Source organism: Typha angustifolia, chromosome 15 (genome assembly GCF_048772165.1).
Source record: "Typha angustifolia cultivar Huaian chromosome 15, ASM4877216v1, whole genome shotgun sequence".
NCBI lineage: Eukaryota > Viridiplantae > Streptophyta > Magnoliopsida > Poales > Typhaceae > Typha > Typha angustifolia.
This window is the reverse complement of record NC_133253.1, coordinates 8239720-8262646: the sequence shown is the minus strand read 5'-3', so window position 1 is coordinate 8262646 and position 22927 is coordinate 8239720. Positions and strand designations below refer to the sequence as shown.

The window sequence follows — 22927 nt, the reverse complement described above, 5'->3', positions numbered from 1 at the left end:
TAATTGCCTCCATGAAATATCATATATCATCTAAGTTTTCTGCTGGTTGTATTCTTTTTGCAGAACTCACAATGCCCAACTCTTAGTATATATATCTGCAGCTTTACTTTGAATGTTTCATAATTTATTTTGAGGTGCTTCTTGGCTCTCAAATACTGCAAGATCCACTTGATGCCGTAGATGATGTCCATATAGTGCTGAAAGCCTGTTTCTATATCATCTAATACCTTACTCTTTTCATGATTGGTTATGCCCCAAAATATGCTGTTTTCTCTTAATCAGTGCATTTAACTCCTTAATCAAAATTATGATTTGATGTCTTTCTTTCTATTTGCTATTGTAAGTAAGAAATATTTATATTGCTCGAAATTCTTATTATATAGGTATATCACTGAAATCATATATGATACTGCTGCTAGATATGTCATATGTCCATCATCTGGTATTTTTGATGAGATGAGAAACATATCTGCATTATATAAATAGAATCTAGAGCAAGCAGAGTTAAGTGTAGCATTTTAGTAGAATGAGCAAGAATTCTTAATGAGGGCTCTTTTTAAACAAATTGGAAATGTATAAAAATTTATATATATATAGAAAGATTGAATAGTCTTTTCTTTAAGAAATTTTAATTTTAACTTCTAGGAATATCATTCTTGTTAGTTTTTATAAAATTATTCGCAGAATACTCGTAACAGTAACAGTGGGTTGTTAAACTTAACTAATAAATATAAATGTTTTTTAAAATTTACTAGTGTGTAGATTATTTATTATTGATTTATTATTTTTTTGTTTGCATATATTTTTTTTCTTGTACTAGAAATATATACAAGAGCAAACTAGCTTTTTTTGTCATAATTTAAGTACAGTTTTAATCGTGATTAGTTAGATTTAAGAGATGGAATAATGATTTTGAAAGAGACTAATAAATTTGGTGGCAATTATAATATTTTTAAAAAATATAATATTAATTATGATATTCTAAGTTTTTAGTGGCAATTATATATATATAGTCTTGGAGTACATAGCTATAACTCATGCATTTTTATTTAGGAGCTACTAGGGACCACATTTAACTTTGTCAAGACATGGAATTTTATATGCCATCACAAACAAACAAATCAAACTAATGACGTACGACTCTAATGACATCTTCACATCCAACAATCCTTTTCTTTTCTTTTTCTTTTTTATTTGTCTAGAGATACAAACACAAAGGTCCACCATGATCTATGGATATAGGATGAGCTTGGAATAAACTTGTACATTATCCTTAACCTTGTAAAGTGGGAAGTAAAATGGATATATCTCATACCGCAGCATGCAACTACTATAATGAACTTGACACCCTCGCCGGAATCGGCAGTAGTCGGCGAACTTCTCCTCGGCCGACGACAAGCACTGCGCGCAAGTTAAAGGTGAAAGATCCCTCGTGCACTGAGCCAGCCCGTAGATGGTCACGTACGGCGTGAAATCTTTCTGTCCCCGCCCTAATCCGCCGCTCCCTGGGGCCACCGCCGCTGCCCGAACGACAGTCATCAGCTTCCCTACCTTCTTCTCGAAGGTCTCGGGATTCGTGGCGTTGTCCACGTTGATGTAAATGACGGCGTACCCGGTGTCGGACTGTCCTATAAAATTGGCATTGTCGTAGCGCATGAAACAGTAGTCATACCTGTCAAAATACAAAAGATTGCATCTATCATTGAGATTTCATCCATTTAAATAGAATAGAAGCGTTAAAACTAATGCTCCTTTTGAGAAAATTAGCTAGGTGAAGGAGAGACATTTTCTTATATAGATCGATATTTTTGAAAGGAGAGAGAAGAATATATATTTTATGTTCTCCTTCTTCTTCTCGTCTTTTCTCTCTCGTTCTCATCGTTCAGACAAGGATATATAGCTAAGTAAATTGTAGATCTATTGTTCAGGTAGCTTAATAAAGTTAATTTTAAAGCATATGATGAGTTACACGTACCAAATCCTGGCATCCGCCTGCTGGGGGCAAACCGAGGGGATCTTCTTGGCCGCGTCAGTGAGGCACGTCGAGCAGACGTCGGCGCCGACGTCTCCTCTGCACTGCGCGAGACCGTAGATTTCGTCGCCGCCCCGGCCGGCGGAAGAGACGGCGAAGCCACCGACGGAAGCTTTTGAGACTAGATCAGAGAGAACCACAGTGATGCGAGTTGATTGAGTTGGGTTACCGTTGAATGGAGTGTCACAATAGTAGCCGAGGGGATCAGTAGAGGAGCAGAGAGGAAGCAAGAAGAACAAGAAGAAGAGGTGGTGGTGTAACATTATTGCCATTGCTTATTCTATGTGGCAAAGGTTTTTAATCAATTGCATTAATATATATATAGGATAGATAAAGAGATGGCAGGGAAGTCGTCATTTGAGCGGTGATTAATCCACCAGATTTAAGTGGGAGGGATAACGACGCCCGTGGTCAATAATTTTGGATGATGTTTCGTGCTCTCGTCCTTCTTCTTTTTTTTGTTGCTAAACCGTACAATTTGTGGATAGACATTGGTCTCGCCTGTGTGTACCGGATCGTCTGCAGCCTCGTATCCACAAATTTATTACCCTTATAAAAAAAATCTTTAATTTGGCAATACGATGCTGGCCTAAGGGTACCAAATGTTGATCCAATTCGATAATAATACGTCTCTTATTCAAATTTAGGTTATAAATATATTAATCTGTTTAACTTGATTAATAATCGGATCATATTTGAGTTTATATTAGTGATCTATTTTGACCAATTTAACTTGTTTAGGTATATGGGGACAGTTGAGTCAACCCTACCCAGCCTCACTCACAATCTCATACCCACTTACTTAATTGTCTGCTTCTTATTTTCCTAATCCCTTCTCTCTCCACCCTCATTCTCTCCCAAATGTCACAATCGCCTTCGTAGCCCCATCCCCACCCTAGTGTCCTCCCCTCTCATCTACCTCGACCTCAAGAGCAGCATTTTCTCTAACGACATCCCTGCCCTCCCCTCCTCCCTCCGCTATCTCCCACTCTTCTACAACCACCTCTTCGACTCTGTCGATCGGGTCCTACCCCACTTGTCCAGCCTCGTCTTTCTTAACTCAGCATAAGCAACCTCTTCAACCACTTGCCGCCTCTCTCGACCCACCTGCTACTCTCACCAAAAGACTAAGGTTTCCAGGACAAGAGGAAGAGGAGATGACAATATTGAAAGGTAATTGATAAATAGATAAGGAGATCTGGAGATCTAGGGGATGCTAGAGAAACTTCTCCTTGCATTCTCCATCAACCACCATAGGAGCCAAAGTGGGACTTCGTTGCAATGATGGTCCACTTTGGAGCCTTACCGCGGTCACTGCCGATACCTTGACCTCCGCACTTTGTCAACTCCAACGATGCCTCCATAGTTGGAAGTTGAGCTAGTTATATTTCATATTATTATTACTATATAATTCCGTAATATTATAATTATGCTAGATTTGTGTTGTGTTGTTTTTCTTAGTTTAGTTAGAAAATTATATATATTATAAAAATCTTGTTGTATAAGTTTTTATAGTAATATTGTAAATAGGTAATTATGTTGTATAAAGAACACAACTCAATTATTAAACGTATCAAACATGTTATGTTGTGTTACCTGTTTAATAAATAGATCGTGTTCATGTTTAGAAATTTTGACCCATTTAATAAATAACTGGTGTTCGTGTTTGTACTATCTTGACCTAACCGAAACTAGACTAATACAACCCAATTGTCAAGGCTAAATGTACTTTGACAACCAATTAAAAAGGAGAAAATTATAATTTGACCCCCTTCGTTATTCTAACATATATTTTTTTCTTTTTATTCTGCAACAACTAATTAGTAAATTTTTTTTATGAAAATCTTGTTATATTATGCTTTTTTCTTAATCTCAATCATTCTCACTTTTATATTTAAGACATTATAACTATAATAAAACCAAATAATATAAAAGACACAATTGATAAAAAAAAGTAACATTCTTAACCAAAAAAAAAAGGTATATATAGTTGGACATAAAATCTAACAGTTTCATATAGATTAAAATTACATAAGAGTTAATAGCATAAATAAGCGCCTAAGGAGACACTATAATTGGTCGGACTATAAGTGGGAAATAAATATTTCCTCTAAATTTTTTTTATGAATATTACTATGCTTATGAAGAAAAGTAAAAAGGGTTAAGACAAAATGAAGCTACTACAAAATGGGAGTAGAATTTAGTAATTCGGAGTTGATGATATGACTTAAGTCTCAGAAAATCTTAGAAACTATTTGTTGCAGTCAGCTTTTCTCCCAACTCTCCTGTGAGAGGCTCTCCTCACCGCTGGCAACTTTCTCCCTCTCATCTCCTTTAAGTGCTTTGGTTGGGAGGAAGAGTGAGTATTTTCCTCTTCTTATGTTAGATTTTTCATCTCTTTTCTCCCCCATCCTCCTTTCCTTATATCTTAGTTTGCTTGAAGAAGGCAATCTCCCTTCTCTTTTCCCTCCGCTTCTCTCTCTCTCTTCCCTTTATTGCTACCATCATTGCCATTGCTGTAGTCATTACCAACTCCGCTCGTGTTTTGGCAGCCGACAGCTAATGTGGTGTTACGAGGGAGGTGCTTGGGTAGTTTTGAGCGTTGATTAGTGGATTTTAAGCCAAACCTTTGTAGTCATCTCTGCTCTAGGTTGGCACCCTATCGATAGCTCTAGCAATCTAGTTTGTTGTTCTTGAATAATTTATATTTCACTTGAAATTTTGTTTGAGAACACAAGCCATACAAGTCGAACACGAGCAAGGGCCGTGAAATATTTGTTCCTCTCCCTCTTCCTCTCCCTAGTTGGTTCTCTAGTGAACAATGGTTTGACTCTCTTTTAGGCCTTTTTTTTTTCTTACGTTGTTGTAGGTTTATTGTAGATTAGTGGTGATTGGTATAGGTCTTTTATCGATAATGGTTGGAGATTCTCGTTTCTCTTGCCCTTAGAAGTTCGCAGGGTTGTGTATCCTTTTCTACCATATTATGGATGAAGTTGCAAGATGGATTAAGGTATTTGAGTGTGGAAATTCATTGGGCCTCTATTTTATTTGTTGTATTTTATTTATGCCTTTGAATTTAATACTTTACTTTTCTTCGTGAAACCATCTAGAACTTTATGTGAAAATGTGATCACTCTATTTCTTCTCTCTCATTCTATGTATCAAGATGTGTTAAGATGTATCAATGTTTGAATTAATGAAATAATGTGCCGCACACTTTTCATTAAGAAAAAAAAGTTGATGACTTAGACGCTCATGGTAATACAGAACAAATAGTGTAACTGTAGACTAGTCATAGTAACACAGTATAAGGTATATTTTAGGGTTTTCATAGTAATATCCTTGGATGAATTACTTCTTAATTCTAATAATATCTATTATTTTATCAATTTATGCGTCGACAATTTATATGTTACAACAATAGACCACCACACTTAATATGTTATGCTAGATAATCTTAGACTTAAAAGATCTACTAGCCAACCGTCAAAAATACCAAATTCTCAAATGCCATTGATTGATTACAACACTCGTTTAAGATTGTTGAGCTCCGAATTATTAATTTATCTCGCACCAACATGTAGATATGGCTATCACCAAATTTCGTCACTCTAATACATAACTAATTAATTAAAGATAAAAGAAAAACACCTACATTTTGATTATATATCTCAATAAATCACCCACTTGTTTTTTTTTCATTAATCATAGAAACAAGGGTGTTTCTTTTATAATAGTTAATGACAAAATGGGCAGAATTAAGAAAAAAAAAATGTTTTAGTAATGTTTTAGTCCCACATCGAGAAGGAGAGAGATTAATAGAAGACTGGAAAGCTTTAAGAGGAGAGGGAGCGGGCCGATAGAAAGCATACCTTTCTCGGCCTTTTGGCTAAGATCAAGTGTAGTATCTGTTCTTATCAGTTTAATATCTGATACGTGGGCCATCGGCCCACCACGATATTAAATTAATTTCTTTTGGGGGAGGGCCCACCTCACGGTAGCTTGCTACTGGGGCCCTCGAGCGTCGCCCTTGCGTTGCACTACTGCGCGGGCCCGGCGCACTCCTACCAATACTTAATTTCTATTATAAACTTTTGGAAATTGAGCTCTTAATTATAGAAAGCTCTTTCAAAAATATCATATCATTTGTTTGGTTATTTATGAAGAAAAGCATAGTATATGTAAGTTATCTCGAATTCACCGTAATTTACTTAATTTTACAGATATCACCAGAAATATATGTAATTAAATAAAAATATTTTTACTTATTATAAAATATCGACACATGGATTATAATCTTATAGCACATGGGTAAATGATGTTAAATCGGATCACATCAAAAAGAGATTGAGCTCAATGAATTGAGTCTAATTATCTTATTTGGTTATTTGGTTTAGTTAGAGTTTTAGTAGGTTAGGATTTTATTTAATTAGCTAAATTTAACTGTGCATTAAAAAATTATTCGCAAAATATTCTATAGATATCCGAATAATATCAAACCAGTTGATAATATCACCAACCTCGTGATCTACAACTTTGGTATTCACTACTTCTCCAGATTCAGAATCTATCTGTTTGGCAGAATAAATGGTTAATCCAAGAAGATAAGAAAGAATGGTTTAGTTGGTTTGTAAGGATTTTAACTTGGTTGTTAGTTTGTTAGTTTGTTAGAATTTTAACTTGTTAGTTTGTTAGAATTTATTAGAATTATTTAACTCAGTCATCAAGGTGAGCCTCTATAAATATATAGAGGAAACCTAATTGAAGTGGAAGAATCTTGGATAATTGAATTGGCTTTGGACTTTATCTCCTTCTCTACTTGTCTCTAACCATTGGCGCACTCTCCTTCCTCCATTCTTCATCTATCTTGCCATTAGTGAGCTATAAAGCTAAGATCTAATTGACCTTCAGCCACTTTTTGGTCGATATATTGAGACCTAACCGTCCAAATATTGTGATCTTGGATTTATTAGAAAGCTCTCTCCAAGAGCAACAACATATTGAAAATCTAGGAGGATCTGTTAGTTAGATTGTATGTAGATTCCTTCGTACGTTATAAGCTTCATTGAGTCCAGAATCATTGCAGATCGGATTAGGTCGGTTCGTATTTGAGTGAGTCAAGAGCAAAAATATAATTCTTATGAAGGGGGTAACTCTTCATTCCAATTCTTTTCCCGAGGATAAGAAAACATAATAACATTCTTTTATTTAATTTTTTGTCATTAATTTGGTTACTAATTTTAAATTAATTAAGGGTTATTTTGTATTTCTCATATTTATCCTAATAACTAGACAACATGCTTCTATAATAGAATATTCTAAGTCCTCCAATTTGATATTTCAAGCAATTGGAATAATCCCATAATGTGCACTCTTAAAAAAATTTGTAATAATTTTATCTATAAAAGCTAAATTTAAGATTTTTTTTTTTTGAAAAACTCATAGGATGATAATTCCATTATTTTCAATCATATTATAAGCTTGATGTAGAAAAAACTTGGGATATATGTTGAAGTAGTCACACTATCAACAGAATAAAAAAGCAAAGATTAAATTCAGTGAACGTACAAAATGTAAAGAGAACAATACTCAAATTACTTAAGAATAATAGGCTAACTATGTCATGGATCCTAAAGTTATGTAGCAACAAAATCCTATATAGAAAATAGAAAAAAAAATAAACAAAGAAGACCACAAGGGCTCACTAAAGTGGAGCGGTTCAGCATGACAGATGACGATGAACATATCATTGCTACTTGGTCAATGGCACATGGAACACACATTGATGACTAAGTTATCGAAAGCTTTAAGGACATTAATCTAAGAAAATGGAAATGATAGAGTGAGGATCATAGAGGGTTCAAAGAACGTGACAATATTATCGAGTTTTGGATGAGCTGGTTGTAAATTCGCAGCATAAGGAAAATAAGATTCATCAAATGCCACATTGCGAGAGATGAATACACAGTGGGATATATGATCAAGACAACAAAAGCCTTTATGGAGTGAGTTATGGCCAATGAAAATACAAAAAAGGTACGTGAAGCAAATTTGCTAGCGTTGTAATCGCGCATATAAGAAAAATATAAACAACCAAATGTATGAAATAAAGAGTACTGATGAGGTTTACAAAACAAAATTGAGTAAGAAGAATCACCCGCGAAGACTGGAGTGGGGAGTCAATTGATGATGAATGTGGTTATGCTAAAGGCTTCAAGCCTTCAACTTATAAAAACATTAGCAAATGAGAATAAAATAGCATAGTAAGACCTATTTCTGTTACGTAGAGTATAAGTACGAGACATATAGTGAATGATGCCATAATTAGCTATATAATTTTTGAAGTAATTTTTTGTGAACAATACCACCATTGCTTTGAAAAATTTTGATTTTAGGGGATAACTGATTCAAATAAGTTTCTGAAATTAAAGAAAATGTCATAAAGATTAGATTTGTGCTTCATTGGATAAAGCCAAGTGAAACTGAAATTATTGTTAATAAATGACATAATAGCAAAAGCCCAAGGTTGAGGAAATTGGTGACATACCGCATAAATCACAATATATGATATCTATAAAATTTGTACTTTGATTGTCATCAAGAGAAAGGAAAGCGATGACTCTTTTCCCATTTGACAACTTAAACATAACTTAAGAGAAGGTAAAATAAAGGTGACATATAAAAAATCATCTTTATTCAATTGGTGAAGAATATTATTTAAGGCATGACCTAATTGGGCATGACATATATCAAAAGAAGCATGCAAACTAGTGTCTCAAAAAGTAGTAAAGAAAGCAATAAGACCTTTGTCTAACACTATAACTTATTCATACATCTATTGATGCCTAGTTCCTGTCTCATGAGATGATCCTAAATGAAAAAAAAAAATTAGACTTAGTAAAAATAATTTTATAATGATTGTCTTTAATTGTAAGTTTACCGATAGAGATCAACTTTTTAATTATTTGAGAAACAACTAAAGCATTAATTAAGTGAAGGTAAGAATTTGGACAAAAGAAACCAACAAAAGTAATGGAAGATATGCACTATTATCGACAGTCACTTTGTTAGAACCTGAGTATGTGTTAGATTGTCCACATTAACAATATCATTTGTCATGTGGGGATTGGCTCTTATATCTATAAACCAATCTGAAGGGGATGAATCATTTACAGTACATAAAGCAAAAGACTTCGCCAGATTTTTTGAGTGCTCAAGCTTACCATAACGATTCCAGTAATAAGGAGCAATGTGACTGTCACGATCACATTTATAGCAAAGAGGCTTACTAGAATAGAAGGTTGTAATGTTTGCGTGTGATTGTCGTTATGACGATTACCTTGATTATGACCATTACGCATATACCACGATGATCGTGACCACCAAGATTATATGAAGAACCACATCATAGTAAGTAGGAATTATATTGGCCAAGTTGAGCAACAAAAGTCGAAACAAAACTAGTGGGAGGTTTAAGAGATTTAACAATAATGTCATAACTTTCGGACTTACGAACAACATCATAGTAAGTAGAAATTGTAACTTGCAAGAGCATAGTAGTTGAAAAGATGGAAAACTTTGGGCCAAGACCTTTGAGGAACCAATGTACCTTGTCAATATTTTTTACTACACGGTCCATTGCAGTGAGCTCATCATATAAGGATTTGAATGCACGAGCATAGTCACCAACACTCTTTGAAAAACTTTTTAATAAGTTGGAGATCATCTTTGACACGAATCTCACTAAATTTTGAATTTGTGAGGGAATGAGTGTTCAAGTGTTTTTCATGTTTTATGACTTGTAGTGAGGCTAGGAAATTTGGATATAGCTTCTTGAGAAAGAGATGGGTAGAGAAGATTAATGACAACTTGCTTCCATTCTTTGGGTTAGAAATAAGGGTGTAATTAACTCAAGCTTGATCAAACTTGAATTAAAATTTTGAGCTTATATTTACAATCGAGCTTGCATTAAAATCACTTCAATTCCAGCTAATTTTGAGCTCAAAGCCTAAACGAACCCATCGATAATCAATTTCAAATCTAAGCTAGTCATTTTTGGTTCCACTATTGTTCCCCAAAATTTCTGGTAACCGATGGTCTGACCTCATATTTTATTCAGGGAAAGGCACGTATCTATTGTAGGAAATTGGTACTAGCAATCCCTGTAGAGGATCAATACCATGGTTGGAAGGCGAAGTGGGTTGGGTAGCATCTCCAATATCTAATCGTCCTTGTGGATCCCACTAGGATAATTAAGAATGTCACACTACGCGTCTAAAGCGAAGCAAGCGAACCATAAACAACTGGTAGCATCTGTAGCGGCAAAACTTCCACATTCTTTATGCGTCTCTTAAGAAGAAGTTGGGAGCACACAAATTTTAAAAGAGCTCGTGAACTTAACACAGTGTGCAGCTTCTGAATCAATTGATTGGGATCCGACAACCATAAGTAGCTTAGCTAGATAGCTATTGGAGCAGAAGACTTTACCTTTCACCAACATTGTGTTTCATCTAAAGTTAAACTCACCAGTTTGAGTAAATATAATTTTACTTCCACTTCGAAATAATATTTATTCGTTAGAAATAAAATTATTTTTATAATTTACAGTTCACTTAAAAATTTAGGAGCCATAATTTTAATTTTAATTTTAATTTTAATTTTGGAAAACTTGTCGCTTTCTACTTACTGTCCAATATCACCGGTTGGTATGACACAGGCAGTTGTCTTTCCTTTGTGTGCCCGCAAGGCACAATTAGAGGAGCGTACGGGAATCAATTACGTCCACAACTAACACATTACTTCACGAAACAATCCTCAAAAAAGCCTTTATTTACGACGAGTGCCGTCCCGAATAATAGCTCACCAGAAACTTTATGGCCCCGGCCCCGCCACCGCGAAGGACTATCTTGTAAATATATTTTTATGTTGAGATTCTTATATCGTTCAAGTTACTCAACCCCCTTCTCCTAAACTGATTTAACCAAACAACCAGATTCCTCTGGTCATAGAATCTTCGCCTCTCCGACACTAGGCCGATGGCGGCGCACGCCGACCTCGAATCCTCCCTCCTTGGCTACCGTCCGCCGCCGCGTACCTCCTCCTCCTCCTCCACCACCCGTCGGCTAGCCTACGCCCTCGCCTTCCTACTCCTCTGTATCCATCTCTCTTCCTCTCTCTCTCTCTCTCTCTCTTCGAGCTTATCTTCGAGGCTTTTGTCACTAACGCAATGTTTTGCTCTTGATTGGTAGCTCTAGGTCTTCTCGTCGTAGTATTCCACGGCGATCGGGGCGGGGAGGAGCGAGTTCCTGCCCCAAACCGGAGGTGGGGGGGCACGGCGGGGCCGGACGCAGTGGAGTCGGAGATCGGGGTGGTGGCGGCGGACGACGGCCGGTGCTCGGAGATCGGGGCGGCGGCGTTGAGGAACGGCGGCCACGCGGTTGACGCGGCGGTGGCGGCGGCTCTGTGCCTCGGTGTCGTCCACCCCGTATCGAGCGGGATCGGCGGGGGAGCTTTCATGGTCGTCCGATCGGCGGATTCCGGCGACGCCGTGGCGTTCGATTCCAGGGAAACGGCGCCGTCGTCTGCGTCGAAGGTGAGTGAGCAGTCTTATCAGTTACCACTCTCTCTCTCCTCCCCCATCATTCTTTGTCGTTGTTATAATTTTCTATACCGATTTTACTCCTCTCTAGTGGATTTATTAACGAGTTTGTCCGCTAGGCAATGGACGGGTGGGACCGTAGGATCCTAGGCCCCGTAGCCCCGTAGGTTCCTTTCTCTTCTGTTGAAACCCATCGCGTATTTGTTTTGTATTATCGTTGACCCTGTATTTGTTTTTAAATTATTCAAAAACACTATGATATTAGTTTTCTTAACTTTCGGTCATCAAATATAGATGAATTAAGATAACAATAAGTATAAAATAACAATAATATCTTGCAATTTAATTTTTAGATTAAGTTAAATTAAATGGAGAAATATATTTTAAAGTCAAATGAGTAGTATTTTAGGTTTTAATTATTTTATTTCCAAAAATAATATAATATAATATTATCTATTTTTAGCTCACCATTATTATTATTCAATTTTTACCCCTCTGTTAGCCTCAGAGAATGGAAGAGGATATTTAAAAGGGGCTCCAATATAAATTGGTATCTTGCCACAGAATATATTCTACGCTATTTTAAGAAATGAAAAAGGAAACGAAGTGGACACTTTCATGGTGATGCTTAAATGCCAGGTCGCACCCAGTTGCAATACGAAATCCCGTCTCCGAGGTCCACTGCACTCACTGTCACGTAGATTTTATAATTTAGTGCATAACATGTGGATACTTTAAAAAATTAGGATTAATAATATTTACACCCAAAAAATTATACGTAGATTTTTTTAGTTAAACATATTTTATTCTCATATAATTATGTCTAAAATTAATTTTAATCTTATGTACTTCAAGATGTCTTACTTGCGACTAAAGTGATATCTAAATTAACAGGGCGCAACTAAATGGCCAAAATATCATGTTGATTTGTTAGACAAAATCGGCAGAGTTTTAATTTACTTTTTTACTTGGGCGACCCGATCTTTTTCCCTAAATAAGGTTTTTTAGATGGAAAGACTATAGAAGAGATCGGGTGGAAAAGAAAGTAATATAAAAAGAATTAGGTATCAAAAAGAAAGAAAGACTTATATAAAATGAGAAAGACAATCCACCATTTAGTTTTTGAATTATTTAGGCATACCACGTTAATTTATACAGAAAATTTAACGGTATCACTTTAGTTGCAAGTATATTGATCGTAAAATTTTATATATTTAATTTAAGATTTTATAAAATATATAGATAAAATAATTTTGAGCATATAAATATATTTAACCCTTTTTTTTTTTAACAATGTCTCCGGTTTAGATGCAAGTAAAATAACTAACAACAGTTACGAAATATACAAAGTGACTAGTATACTCTTATAAACATAGCAGCCCCACGAGTTAAAAGCAAAGACAATATAATAGAAAGCGGCCCCGCATGAGTCAGAGCCTTGACGAAAGGGAATATAAAAGTGGCCCCGTTCCTCAGAGCATCTCCCATGGCTCTATATTTGGATATTTCCTTTGTCTATTTTAAATTAGTTAATAGGTTCAATTAGTGTTATTATTTTTGAATGAAATATATAAGATTAGAAAACTTTGATTGAGATCTTCAAAATAAGACTAATATTAAATAGTTTGAAAATTAATTTTAATTTACTGATTTTCTTTAATTAAACATATTAAAATTATATTACATGAAATAAACATCGAAATAAATATTATATGTCATTACTAAAATTATCAAAATTATATTACATAAAATAAGCAGAAATGATAATAATAAAAATAATAAATATTTAATAGTCTATTAAGTCATCTCTATAGCCATAATTTTAACAATTTATCGCTCGTCATAAGAAGATTAAGATAAAGAGAGGCTCATTTTGAGTTTTAAAATGCACTGATTAAACACTTATATTAGAGGTATGAGAATAAAAAAAATATAATTTTTATTTGATGTATTTCATGTTTAATATATTTCATATCTAATTTATTTGATGTATTTCATGTTTAATATATTTTATATTTGATGTATTTTAATATGGCAAAATTAAAATTTTAAAAATTTTAAAATAATATGTGGCGGGGCTCTAAATTGTTTTGGTGGGGCTAAAAAAAAAACTGTGGAGCCCGTTGGAGATGCCCTTATAATTTAGCTCTTTTTTCTGCTGCCAAACAAATTGATCAAAAGGTTTCTAACCATACAAGAACGAATGCTAATGCTGTAGCTTGTTTGGGCGTTGGTTAGATCAATGAAGCTTCAGACTGAATCAGTGTACCATATCAGGATTTCAGTTGACTAGGACTCAATATATTTGATGAATTTGCTTTCTATGATCAGTTTCGTGTCCATAATTTCTATAATCATCTCAGTTGACTTGCAAGTTGCAAAGGGCAAGATTCTTTCCCCATTCCTTATTAAAAAATATCTGCAATTGAATGTTTATTTCATATTGTGCCTTAATAATCAGAGTTTGGTTCTGCCACTGAAACAGAATATGTATGAAAACAAGCCCTCGTCTAAGGAGAAGGGTGCACTTTCAATGGGCATCCCTGGAGAATTAGCTGGTCTCCATGCAGCTTGGTTGAAGTATGGAAGGCTCCCATGGAAAGATCTCTTCCAGCCATCCATAAAGCTTGCACGAGAGGGATTCTTAGTTGTGCCTTACCTTGCACAGGCCATCAAGTCAAATGAGCAGGACATATTAACAGACCCTGGGTTGCAAAGAGTTTTTGCTCCAAAAGGGAAGCCACTGGAGACCAATGACACTTGCTACAATCCTGCACTCGCTAGCACATTGGAGGTGATATCAATTGAGGGGCCAATGGCATTTTACAACGGCAGCATTGGTGAGAAGTTCATCAAGGATGTGACAAGTGCTGGTGGGGTTGCAACAATGGAGGATATGAGAAATTATAAAGTTGAAGTGAAGGAGGCAATGGCAGCAAATGTCATGGGGTTCACAATACTCGGAATGCCCCCACCGTCAAGCGGAACCGTAGGAATGTCTCTGGTGGGTTCTCTTTACCTTAAGACTTCCAAGTTTTAGTTGTTCTCTTCTTCTAACTTCCTATTTATATTAGCAAGAACAAAGTAGTTGTGAAATTAAACTTATGACCTAATGTATCTCATATTCGTCATTGAAGTTTAACAAGAAACTTTATTCTATGTTAGGTTCTGAACATTTTAGGTAGCTACAAGTCATTGGATGCAGTGAAAGGGCTGCTCGGCCTTCACCGGTATATTGAAGCATTGAAGCACATGTTTGCTTTAAGGATGAATCTCGGCGATCCTGATTTTGTCGACATTAGGGAGAATGTGGCCAACATGCTTTCATCTTCTTTTGCTGAAAATCTTCAGAAAAAGATACTTGACAACACCACATTTGGCCCGAGCTACTATATGGCAAAGTGCGTTTGCTGTATGACTGAATCCTTTGTTGCTTCTAATTCTTCTACTAACTGTTAATTACTAAATATATTGCACGTTACAATACTGTTGTATGTTGCATTACAGATGGAGTCAGTTAAGAGACCATGGAACCAGCCATCTTTGTGTTGTGGATGCTGATCGCAACGCTGTGTCTATGACCACCACTGTTAATTGGTACTTTGGAGCTGGTGTGCTCTCCCCATCAACAGGTATTGTGCTAAATAATGAGATGGATGACTTTTCTACACCAGCAGATGCAACTCCAGATCATCTTCCACCAGCACCGGCAAACTTCATCGAGCCGAAAAAGAGGCCTTTGTCCTCCATGACACCTATTATTGTTCTCAAGGTATCGCATACTCTCTTGAATGTATGCTTATCATTTCAATGTTCACCATTCTGAGAAGTCACAAGCTTTGCACACAGTACAGAGCAAGCATTAGCTAACTCATCACAACAAGAGGAGTTACTTCTTTTTCCATGTTACAAAATATAACATCTTTTCCAGTTAGGGGATAGTAAACTGCAACTTAGTTTAGTAACCATAACCATTTTTACGAAGAGTACAATACTATCCAGTGTATGTGATCACTGGCAACTGTTTATGCAGGACAATCAGCTTGCAGGAGTTGTTGGTGGTAGTGGGGGAATGAAGATAATTCCTGCAGTTATTGAAGTTTTCCTGAACCACTTTATTTTAGGAATGGAACCTCTGGCATCTATTCAACGACCTAGGGTGTACCACGAGGTAATATTTTGGTTGCTCAGACCTCTGTCGGTAAATCATTCCCTAAAACATTTCTCTTAGGACAAAGTAATCTCTTTGCCACTCTCTTACCTCACCTAATAAATTTGAAGGACAGAAATTAATGACATAATTCTCTATTCTCCTTACATTTCTATGCACAAAAGTTCAATCTTGTGAGTTAATGATTATTTGGAACTACAGTATTGTTGAATGCAGAAAACTCATTATAAGTAGGCTTTCTGCATTGCATTGGTATTGTGATGAACTGATGATTCACTCAATCCAAGGGACAAGTAAAGAACTGGTTAAGAACTAGAATCAAAGACTGATGGCTCAGAAAGGCGATTACGACATCAGAATTAAACATTGAAATTTGTTGTTCATCTAACTCATGCCAACATTGCTAAATATGATCAGACATCTGGATTTACTGATATTACTGATCCACATCTAATTGTGTGTCAATTATTAGATTTTTTTTTCTCCTATTCCATTTGAGCCTGATTGGACTTAATCTTAACTTAGATATGCCAATTAAATATCTAAGTTTACCTGATAACATCTACCTTTTTCATGGTGTTGTAGCTGATACCAAACGAAGTACTCTACGAGAACTGGACAGCTATAGATGGTGAACAAATCAAGTTCAAGGATGCAGCAAAAGTGTTCCTAGAGGAGAGGGGCCATCACCTTCAGAGTGTATCAGGAGGGGCTGTGTGTCAACTAGTTGTGCATAATTTACAAGAGTCAGTTGTAAGTTCAAAAGGAAGTGATAAGATGATGAGAATTAACGATGGGGTCTTCTATGGGATGCTCACTGCAGTCAGTGATCCAAGGAAAGATGGAAGTCCTGCAGGATTGTAGTGTTCAGCTTGTTCATAGGGGAAGTTCATTTCCCCTCAGAAAGGTGGTAGACTTGAAGAAGCTTTTTATGTTCAGAACATACTACATTCAAGGGGATAAATGTATGATTGGCTGCTAATTAAAATTAATCCAGTTAGATAATACTTGTCCCTGTACAGAAGTTCTAGTCCTGGATGGACTGGATACTAAGATGTAAATGGTTGATATGCCATAACAAATTGCCATCCAAGTTATGGATGCCAAAGTGATTGAACTTTTTATTATCTATGGTAAATAGATATCGGAACCTTTTATCGTTTCATAGTCTATATTTTCTGTTTATTTCGATTTACACTCTATTTTTCGTTATTATTCTAATTCAGTCATTGAATTTTTTTTTTCATTAATCATAGAAAAAAGGGTGTATTTAATAATATTTGACGACAAAGTTTTTTGGTAAATAGTCTAATCCCATTTATCTTATTCTAGAATAACAAACTAAACATCACAATAATATTTTAATTCTAAAATATAAATACTATTCATAAAATTTACATCTTATATCACACACTAACTTAATTATTAATTTACCCTGGATATATATTCTATATTTTCGGTCAAGTTATATTACATCAAAAGTAATTTTTATATTACTATTTCAGAATATAAGTGAATATAGAAAAAATATATTTTTATAATAAAACTCTAATTTTTTAGTAAAAACAATAAATAGAATATATATTCTAGAATATTGACATTATTAATACGAGCACCGTTTTAGTAATGTTTTAGTCCCACATCGAGAAGGAGAGAGATTAGTAGAAGACTGGAAAGCTTTAAGAGGAGAGGGAGTGGGCCGATAGAGAGCATACCTTTCTCGGCCTTTTGGCTAAGATCAAGTGTAGTATCTGTTCTTATCAGTTTAATATCTGATACGTGGGCCATCGGCCCACCACGATATTAAATTAATTTCTTTTGGGGGAGGGCCCACCTCACGGTAGCTTGCTACTGGGGCCCTCGAGCGTCGCCCTTGCGTTGCACTACTGCGCGGGCCCGGCGCACCCCTACCAATACTTAATTTATATTATAAACTTTTGGAAATTGAGCTCTTAATTATAGAACGCTCTTTCAAAAATATCATATCATTTGTTTGGTTATTTATGAAGAAAAGCATAGTATATATAAGTTATCTCTTTATTCACCGTAATTTACTTAATTTTAAAGATATCACCAGAAATATATATAATTAAATAAATATATAGAAATATATATAATCTTATAGGGGTTAAATGTTCAAAATGTGGTGTAATATATCACTAATATTATTTGGGTTGTTCCTATTTTTTATCTCACCTCAGAACAGGGATAAAAAAACATAATAACCTTCTTTTATCATTCTTTTTATTTAATTTTTATATGACTAATTTGGTTTCTAATTTTTAAATTAATTAAGAATTATTTTTTACTTTTCACATTTATCACAATAACTAGACACAACGCTACTATAATAGAGCAACCAACTATCTTGTTAGAAAGAGTGTTAAGTTTAAGTTTGGATATTCTAACATTCTCCTATTTGATATTTCGAACAATTGGAATAATTCCATAATGTGCACTTTTGAAAAATTTATAATAATTTTATCTCTAAAAGCTAAATTTAAGATTTTTTTAATGAAAAGCTTGTAGGATGATAATTCTATTATTTTCAATTATATTACAAGCTTGATGTAGAGAGAACTTGGGAGATATGTTGAAGTAATCACACTATCAATAGAAAAAAAAAAGACAGATTAAACCTAGTGGACTTACAAAATGTAAATGGAACAATACATAGATTGTTCAAGAATAATAGGCTAACTATGTTATAGATCCTAAAGTTATGTAGCAACAAAATCCTATATAAAAAATAGAAAAAAAAATAAACAAAAAAGACCACAAGGGCTCACTAAAGTGGAGTGGTTTCAGCATGGCAGATGACGATGAACATCTCATTGCTACTTGGTCAATGGCACATGAAAGACATATTGATGACTAAGTGATTAAAGGCTTTGGGGGCATTAATCTGAGAAGATGGAGATGATAGAGTGAGGACCATAGAGGGTTCAAAGAACGTGACAATATTGTCAAGCTTTGGAGGAGCTGCTTGTGAATTTCGAGCATGAAAATAAGATTCATCAGATGCCACATTGCGAGAGATGAATACATGTCGGAATACACGATCAAGCAACAAAAGCCTTTATGGAGTGAGTTGTGGCTAATAAAAATATAAAAAAGGTACGTGAAGCAAATTTGTTAGCATTGTAATTACGCATATAAGAAAAATATAAACAATCAAATGTACGAAATAAAGAGTACTGATGAGTTTACTAAACAAAATTGAATAAAGAAACTCACCTGCGAGGACTATAATGGGGAGCCAATTGATAATGAATGTGGTCGTGCTAAAGGCTTTAAGCCTTCAACCTATCAAAACATTGGCGAATGAGAATAAAATAGCATAGTAAGACCTATTTCTATTATATGGGGTATAAGGCAAGACATATGGTGAATGATTCCACAATTAGCTAAATAATTTTCAAAGTGATTTTTTGTGAACAATACCACAATCGCTTTGAAAATTTTTGATTTTAGGGGCTAATTGATCCCCAATAAATTTCTGAAATTGAAGAAAATGTCATAAAGATTGAATTTGTGTTTCATTGGATAGAACCAAGTGAAACGAAAATTGTTGTTAATAAATATAATATAGTAGCGAAAGCCTAAGGTCAAGGAAATTGATGACATACCACATAAATCATAATGTATGATATCTATAAAATTTGTATTTTGATTGTCATTAAGAGAGAAAAGAAAGCAATGACTTTTTTTCCCATTTGACAGCTTGAACATAGTTTGGGAGAAGGTAAAATAGAGGTGACTGATAAAAAATCATCTTGGTGGAAGATATTATTTAAGGTATGACCTAATTGGGCATGTCATACATCAAAAGAAGCACGTAAAATTAGTGTCTCGAAGGGTAGTAAAGAAAGCGACATGACCTTTATCTAACACTATAGCTTATTCATACATTTGTCGATGCCTAGTTCTTGTTTTGTGAGATGGTCCTGAATGAAAAAATCATAGTTAGTAAAAATAATTTTACAATGATTATCTTTAATTGTAAGTTTACTAAATAGGGATCGACTTTTTAGTTATTTGAGGAACAACTAAAACATCAATTAAGAGAAGGTAAAAATTTGGACAAAAGAAACCAATAGCAGTAATGGAAGAGATGCACCATTACTGACAATCACTTTGTTAGAACCTAAGTATGTGTTAGATGTATCCAAATTAACAGCATCGTTTGTCATGTGGGCATTGACTCTTATATCTATAAACCAATCTAAAGGAGATGAATCATTGAGAGTACTTAAAGTAAAAGACTCCACAAGATTTTGTGAGGGCTCAAGTTTATCATAACAATTCCAGCAATAAGGAGCAATGTAAATGTCATGATCATATTTGTGGCAAAGAGGCTTCCTAGAATTGAAGGTTGTGATACCCACGTGTGATTGTCGTTATGACGACTTCCTTGATATTGACCATTACGCTTACACCATGATGATCGTGGCCACCACAATGATCACACCCACTCACCCAACCGCCGCCTTCTCATTTTTCTAATCTCTTCCCTCTCTACCCTCATCCTCTCTCACATGCCACAATTGCCTTCGTAGCCCCATCCCCACCCTAATGTCCTCCCCTCTCATCTACCTCGACCTCAAGAGCAACATCTTCTTTGACAACATCCCCTGCCTCCCCTCCTCCCCCTGCTACCTCCCATTCTCCTCCAACCACCTCTTTGACTGTGTCGATCGGGTCCTACCCCACCTGTCCAGCCTCATCTTCCTTGACTCAGCATGAGCAACCTCTTCGGCCACTTGCTGCTTGTCCTAGCCCACTTTGCTACTCTCACCAAAAGGCTAGGGTTTCAAGGACAAGAGGAAGAGGAGATGGTGATATGAAAGGCAATTAATAAATAGATAGGGAGATATAGAGGTTTAGGGGATGCAAGAGGAGCTTCTCCTTGCATTCGCCATCAACCACCATGGGAGCTAGAGTTGGTGAAACACCCAAACCTCCAAATACACGTGTAAACCGCGTGGATAAATCCTCCCACACGGTACATCACATGACCTGTCAGTACAAGGATTTCACAAGGCACACAACCACACAAATTCACCATAAATAACTCAACTAAAGGAGTCCGGATACAAGTTCCACAGGCCACAACAAGCCTTCCAAATATACATCCAAAATACTATGTTAAAGTCCAAAAAGAGACAACGTCATCATCATACCCTCGCAGGGGCTTAATACAACTAACATACGTACTAAAAAAAAAGAAAGCGGCTACTCCTCGCTACCCGCACCTGCGTCCCCTAGCTCTGAAATAATACGCCACGAGGGGTGAGCTTACAGCCCAACGAGTAGGATCCATACAATCTAAAATAATGACATCACCGGTGTATATCCAATGTATGCCTAAATTTGCTAACGATAACGACATGCTTATTAAAATGACTTACCACAATTTACTAAGTTAATGCAGTTGATAAAGATTACCAATCACTATCTTGGAATATGCTAGTTTACCAAACATATTATGATCAGTTCACACAGATATAAAGTTTGAGACAATCTCTTATTTGTACACATCTCAATCATAGGTTTACATGTTATGCATAGCAATAAAATAGCAGTTCAGTCATCTCATGTCTGCCAAAACAATAATCATACTTATCATCGCTCACCGAGCTATTCACCACACAGGGTAAATACTCTTACGAAACAATCATCCATCATCACATACATCGAGGGGGGATATATACACATCTAGCGGTAATGTCACCTACACGTGTATGGCGACACTACATGTGACCGGTTGTCTGTGGCCATCAGACTCAGGACCCCGGTCGTAAGCCCATATCTCACTCTCTCTAAATCATCACCGCCCTCGGCGGGAGAATCAGGAGCCCTCGGCTCATCAACAGACGCCCTAACCCTGCGTCGTCGGGTACCGCTAGAGTTATATCCCCGCCTCACAATCATGTTCTTCTATCATCATAATCTAGTCCTAACTATGCAGTATAACTACCTGAATGCCACACAGGCTTCCCGACCTCAGGTGTAGGCCGCTAATAGTATAGACATATATGATACACTCTACCCTTAACCCTGGGCTGAGTGAGTAGGGGTACTGCCTAGTCAGAATTCGACTACTAATGATAGGTGGAAGTGGTGCAGTGTTTATGCGTGTATAAAGCATGTTATAGTCATCATGATCATTACAGTCCATATTCACAGCAATCATACATCTATGCAACGGTATATCATACAGGACACATGTAAAACATTATCATACACATTAACATTCTCATGATACTATGATGAACAGGTTATAAATAACTACATATGCAAAAGATATAACAGGGAGTACCGACTGCATGCATTAATACTGACATTTCCTACTGTATCATGTTATTCTAGATTTGTATAACTCTACTCGCCTGGGGGGCCTCCACGGTATGGTAAAACTCGTCAGCTAGTCCGGAATCCCAAAATCTTCCTCACGCGGTGTCAATCCTATTAATTCACGCAAGTAAAGTCATTAGCGAACTAATAAAATTAATTATCTTATTAGCACATTTATGTTTGGTACGAGTCAAGGGCATCCTAGGAATCTTGTATTATCCCAAAATTAAGGATCAGGCTAATCAAATTAGGTGAAAATGGTAAACGGAGTTATAGGGTCCAAATGGCCCCAAATGGGCTAGGCTAGAGGTAATGGGTAGGCTCAAACCCAACCCACAAAGCAAAAGGGCCTTGGTGGGCTGGGGGCCAGCCACAGCCCACCAAGGTTGGGGATAGTGGGCTGCAGACTGCAGCCCACCCAACAACGGGCTAATGGGCTGCGGCCTGCAGCCCACCCAGACCGAGCTGGTGGGCTACGGTCTGCAGCCCACCCGAGTCTAGGTGGGCTGCGGCCTGCAGCCCACCCAGACCGAACTGGTGGGCTGCAGTCTACAGCCCACCCCAACACTAGATTAGTGGGCTGCAGTGGTCTGCAGCCCACTAAGGAGGAAATGGGTGGGGGTTTTAACCCCCACCCCTCCACCCCATCTCCTTCCGATGGAAGGAGGTCGAGGCGGAGAGAGAGGTCCACGGGGTTGCGGGGCTGCGGCGGCGCGGCACGAGGCCGGCAGCGCAGCGCGAGGCCGACGACACGGCCACGAAGCCGGCA

The 22927-nt window shown here is 36.4% G+C and overlaps 2 protein-coding genes and 2 non-coding genes across 5 annotated transcripts; 3 read left to right on the top strand and 1 right to left on the bottom strand.

The window, feature by feature from the left end:
• Positions 1-1159: 1159 nt before the first annotated feature.
• LOC140778626 (cysteine-rich repeat secretory protein 55-like) lies at positions 1160-2331 on the bottom strand. Its single transcript, XM_073123432.1, has 2 exons — positions 1976-2331; positions 1160-1672 (listed from the first exon to the last, which is right to left on the bottom strand). The coding sequence occupies exons 1-2, from the start codon at positions 2302-2304 to the stop codon at positions 1231-1233; spliced, it is 771 nt and encodes a 256-aa protein (XP_072979533.1). The 5' UTR covers positions 2305-2331; the 3' UTR covers positions 1160-1230.
• A 3569-nt stretch (positions 2332-5900) lies between these two features.
• Positions 5901-6099, top strand: LOC140779998 (U2 spliceosomal RNA). Its single transcript, XR_012107443.1, has one exon. It is a non-coding gene; the product is annotated as a U2 spliceosomal RNA (small nuclear RNA).
• Positions 6100-10858: 4759 nt separating this feature from the next.
• LOC140779057 (glutathione hydrolase 3-like) lies at positions 10859-16964 on the top strand. Of its 2 annotated transcripts, XM_073124011.1 has the most exons (8): positions 10859-10940; positions 11025-11185; positions 11281-11624; positions 14116-14634; positions 14796-15031; positions 15138-15402; positions 15664-15801; positions 16387-16964. In XM_073124011.1, exons 2-8 carry the CDS (start codon positions 11068-11070, stop codon positions 16663-16665), a joined length of 1899 nt encoding a protein of 632 aa, XP_072980112.1. In that variant the 5' UTR covers positions 10859-10940; positions 11025-11067; the 3' UTR covers positions 16666-16964. The 2 variants fall into 2 exon arrangements, with proteins under 2 accessions (XP_072980112.1, XP_072980110.1); XM_073124009.1 differs by lacking the exon at positions 10859-10940 and having other exon boundaries at positions 10973-11185.
• Positions 16965-17512: 548 nt separating this feature from the next.
• LOC140779987 (U2 spliceosomal RNA) lies at positions 17513-17711 on the top strand. The gene has a single exon (XR_012107432.1). It is a non-coding gene; the product is annotated as a U2 spliceosomal RNA (small nuclear RNA).
• Positions 17712-22927: the final 5216 nt, after the last annotated feature.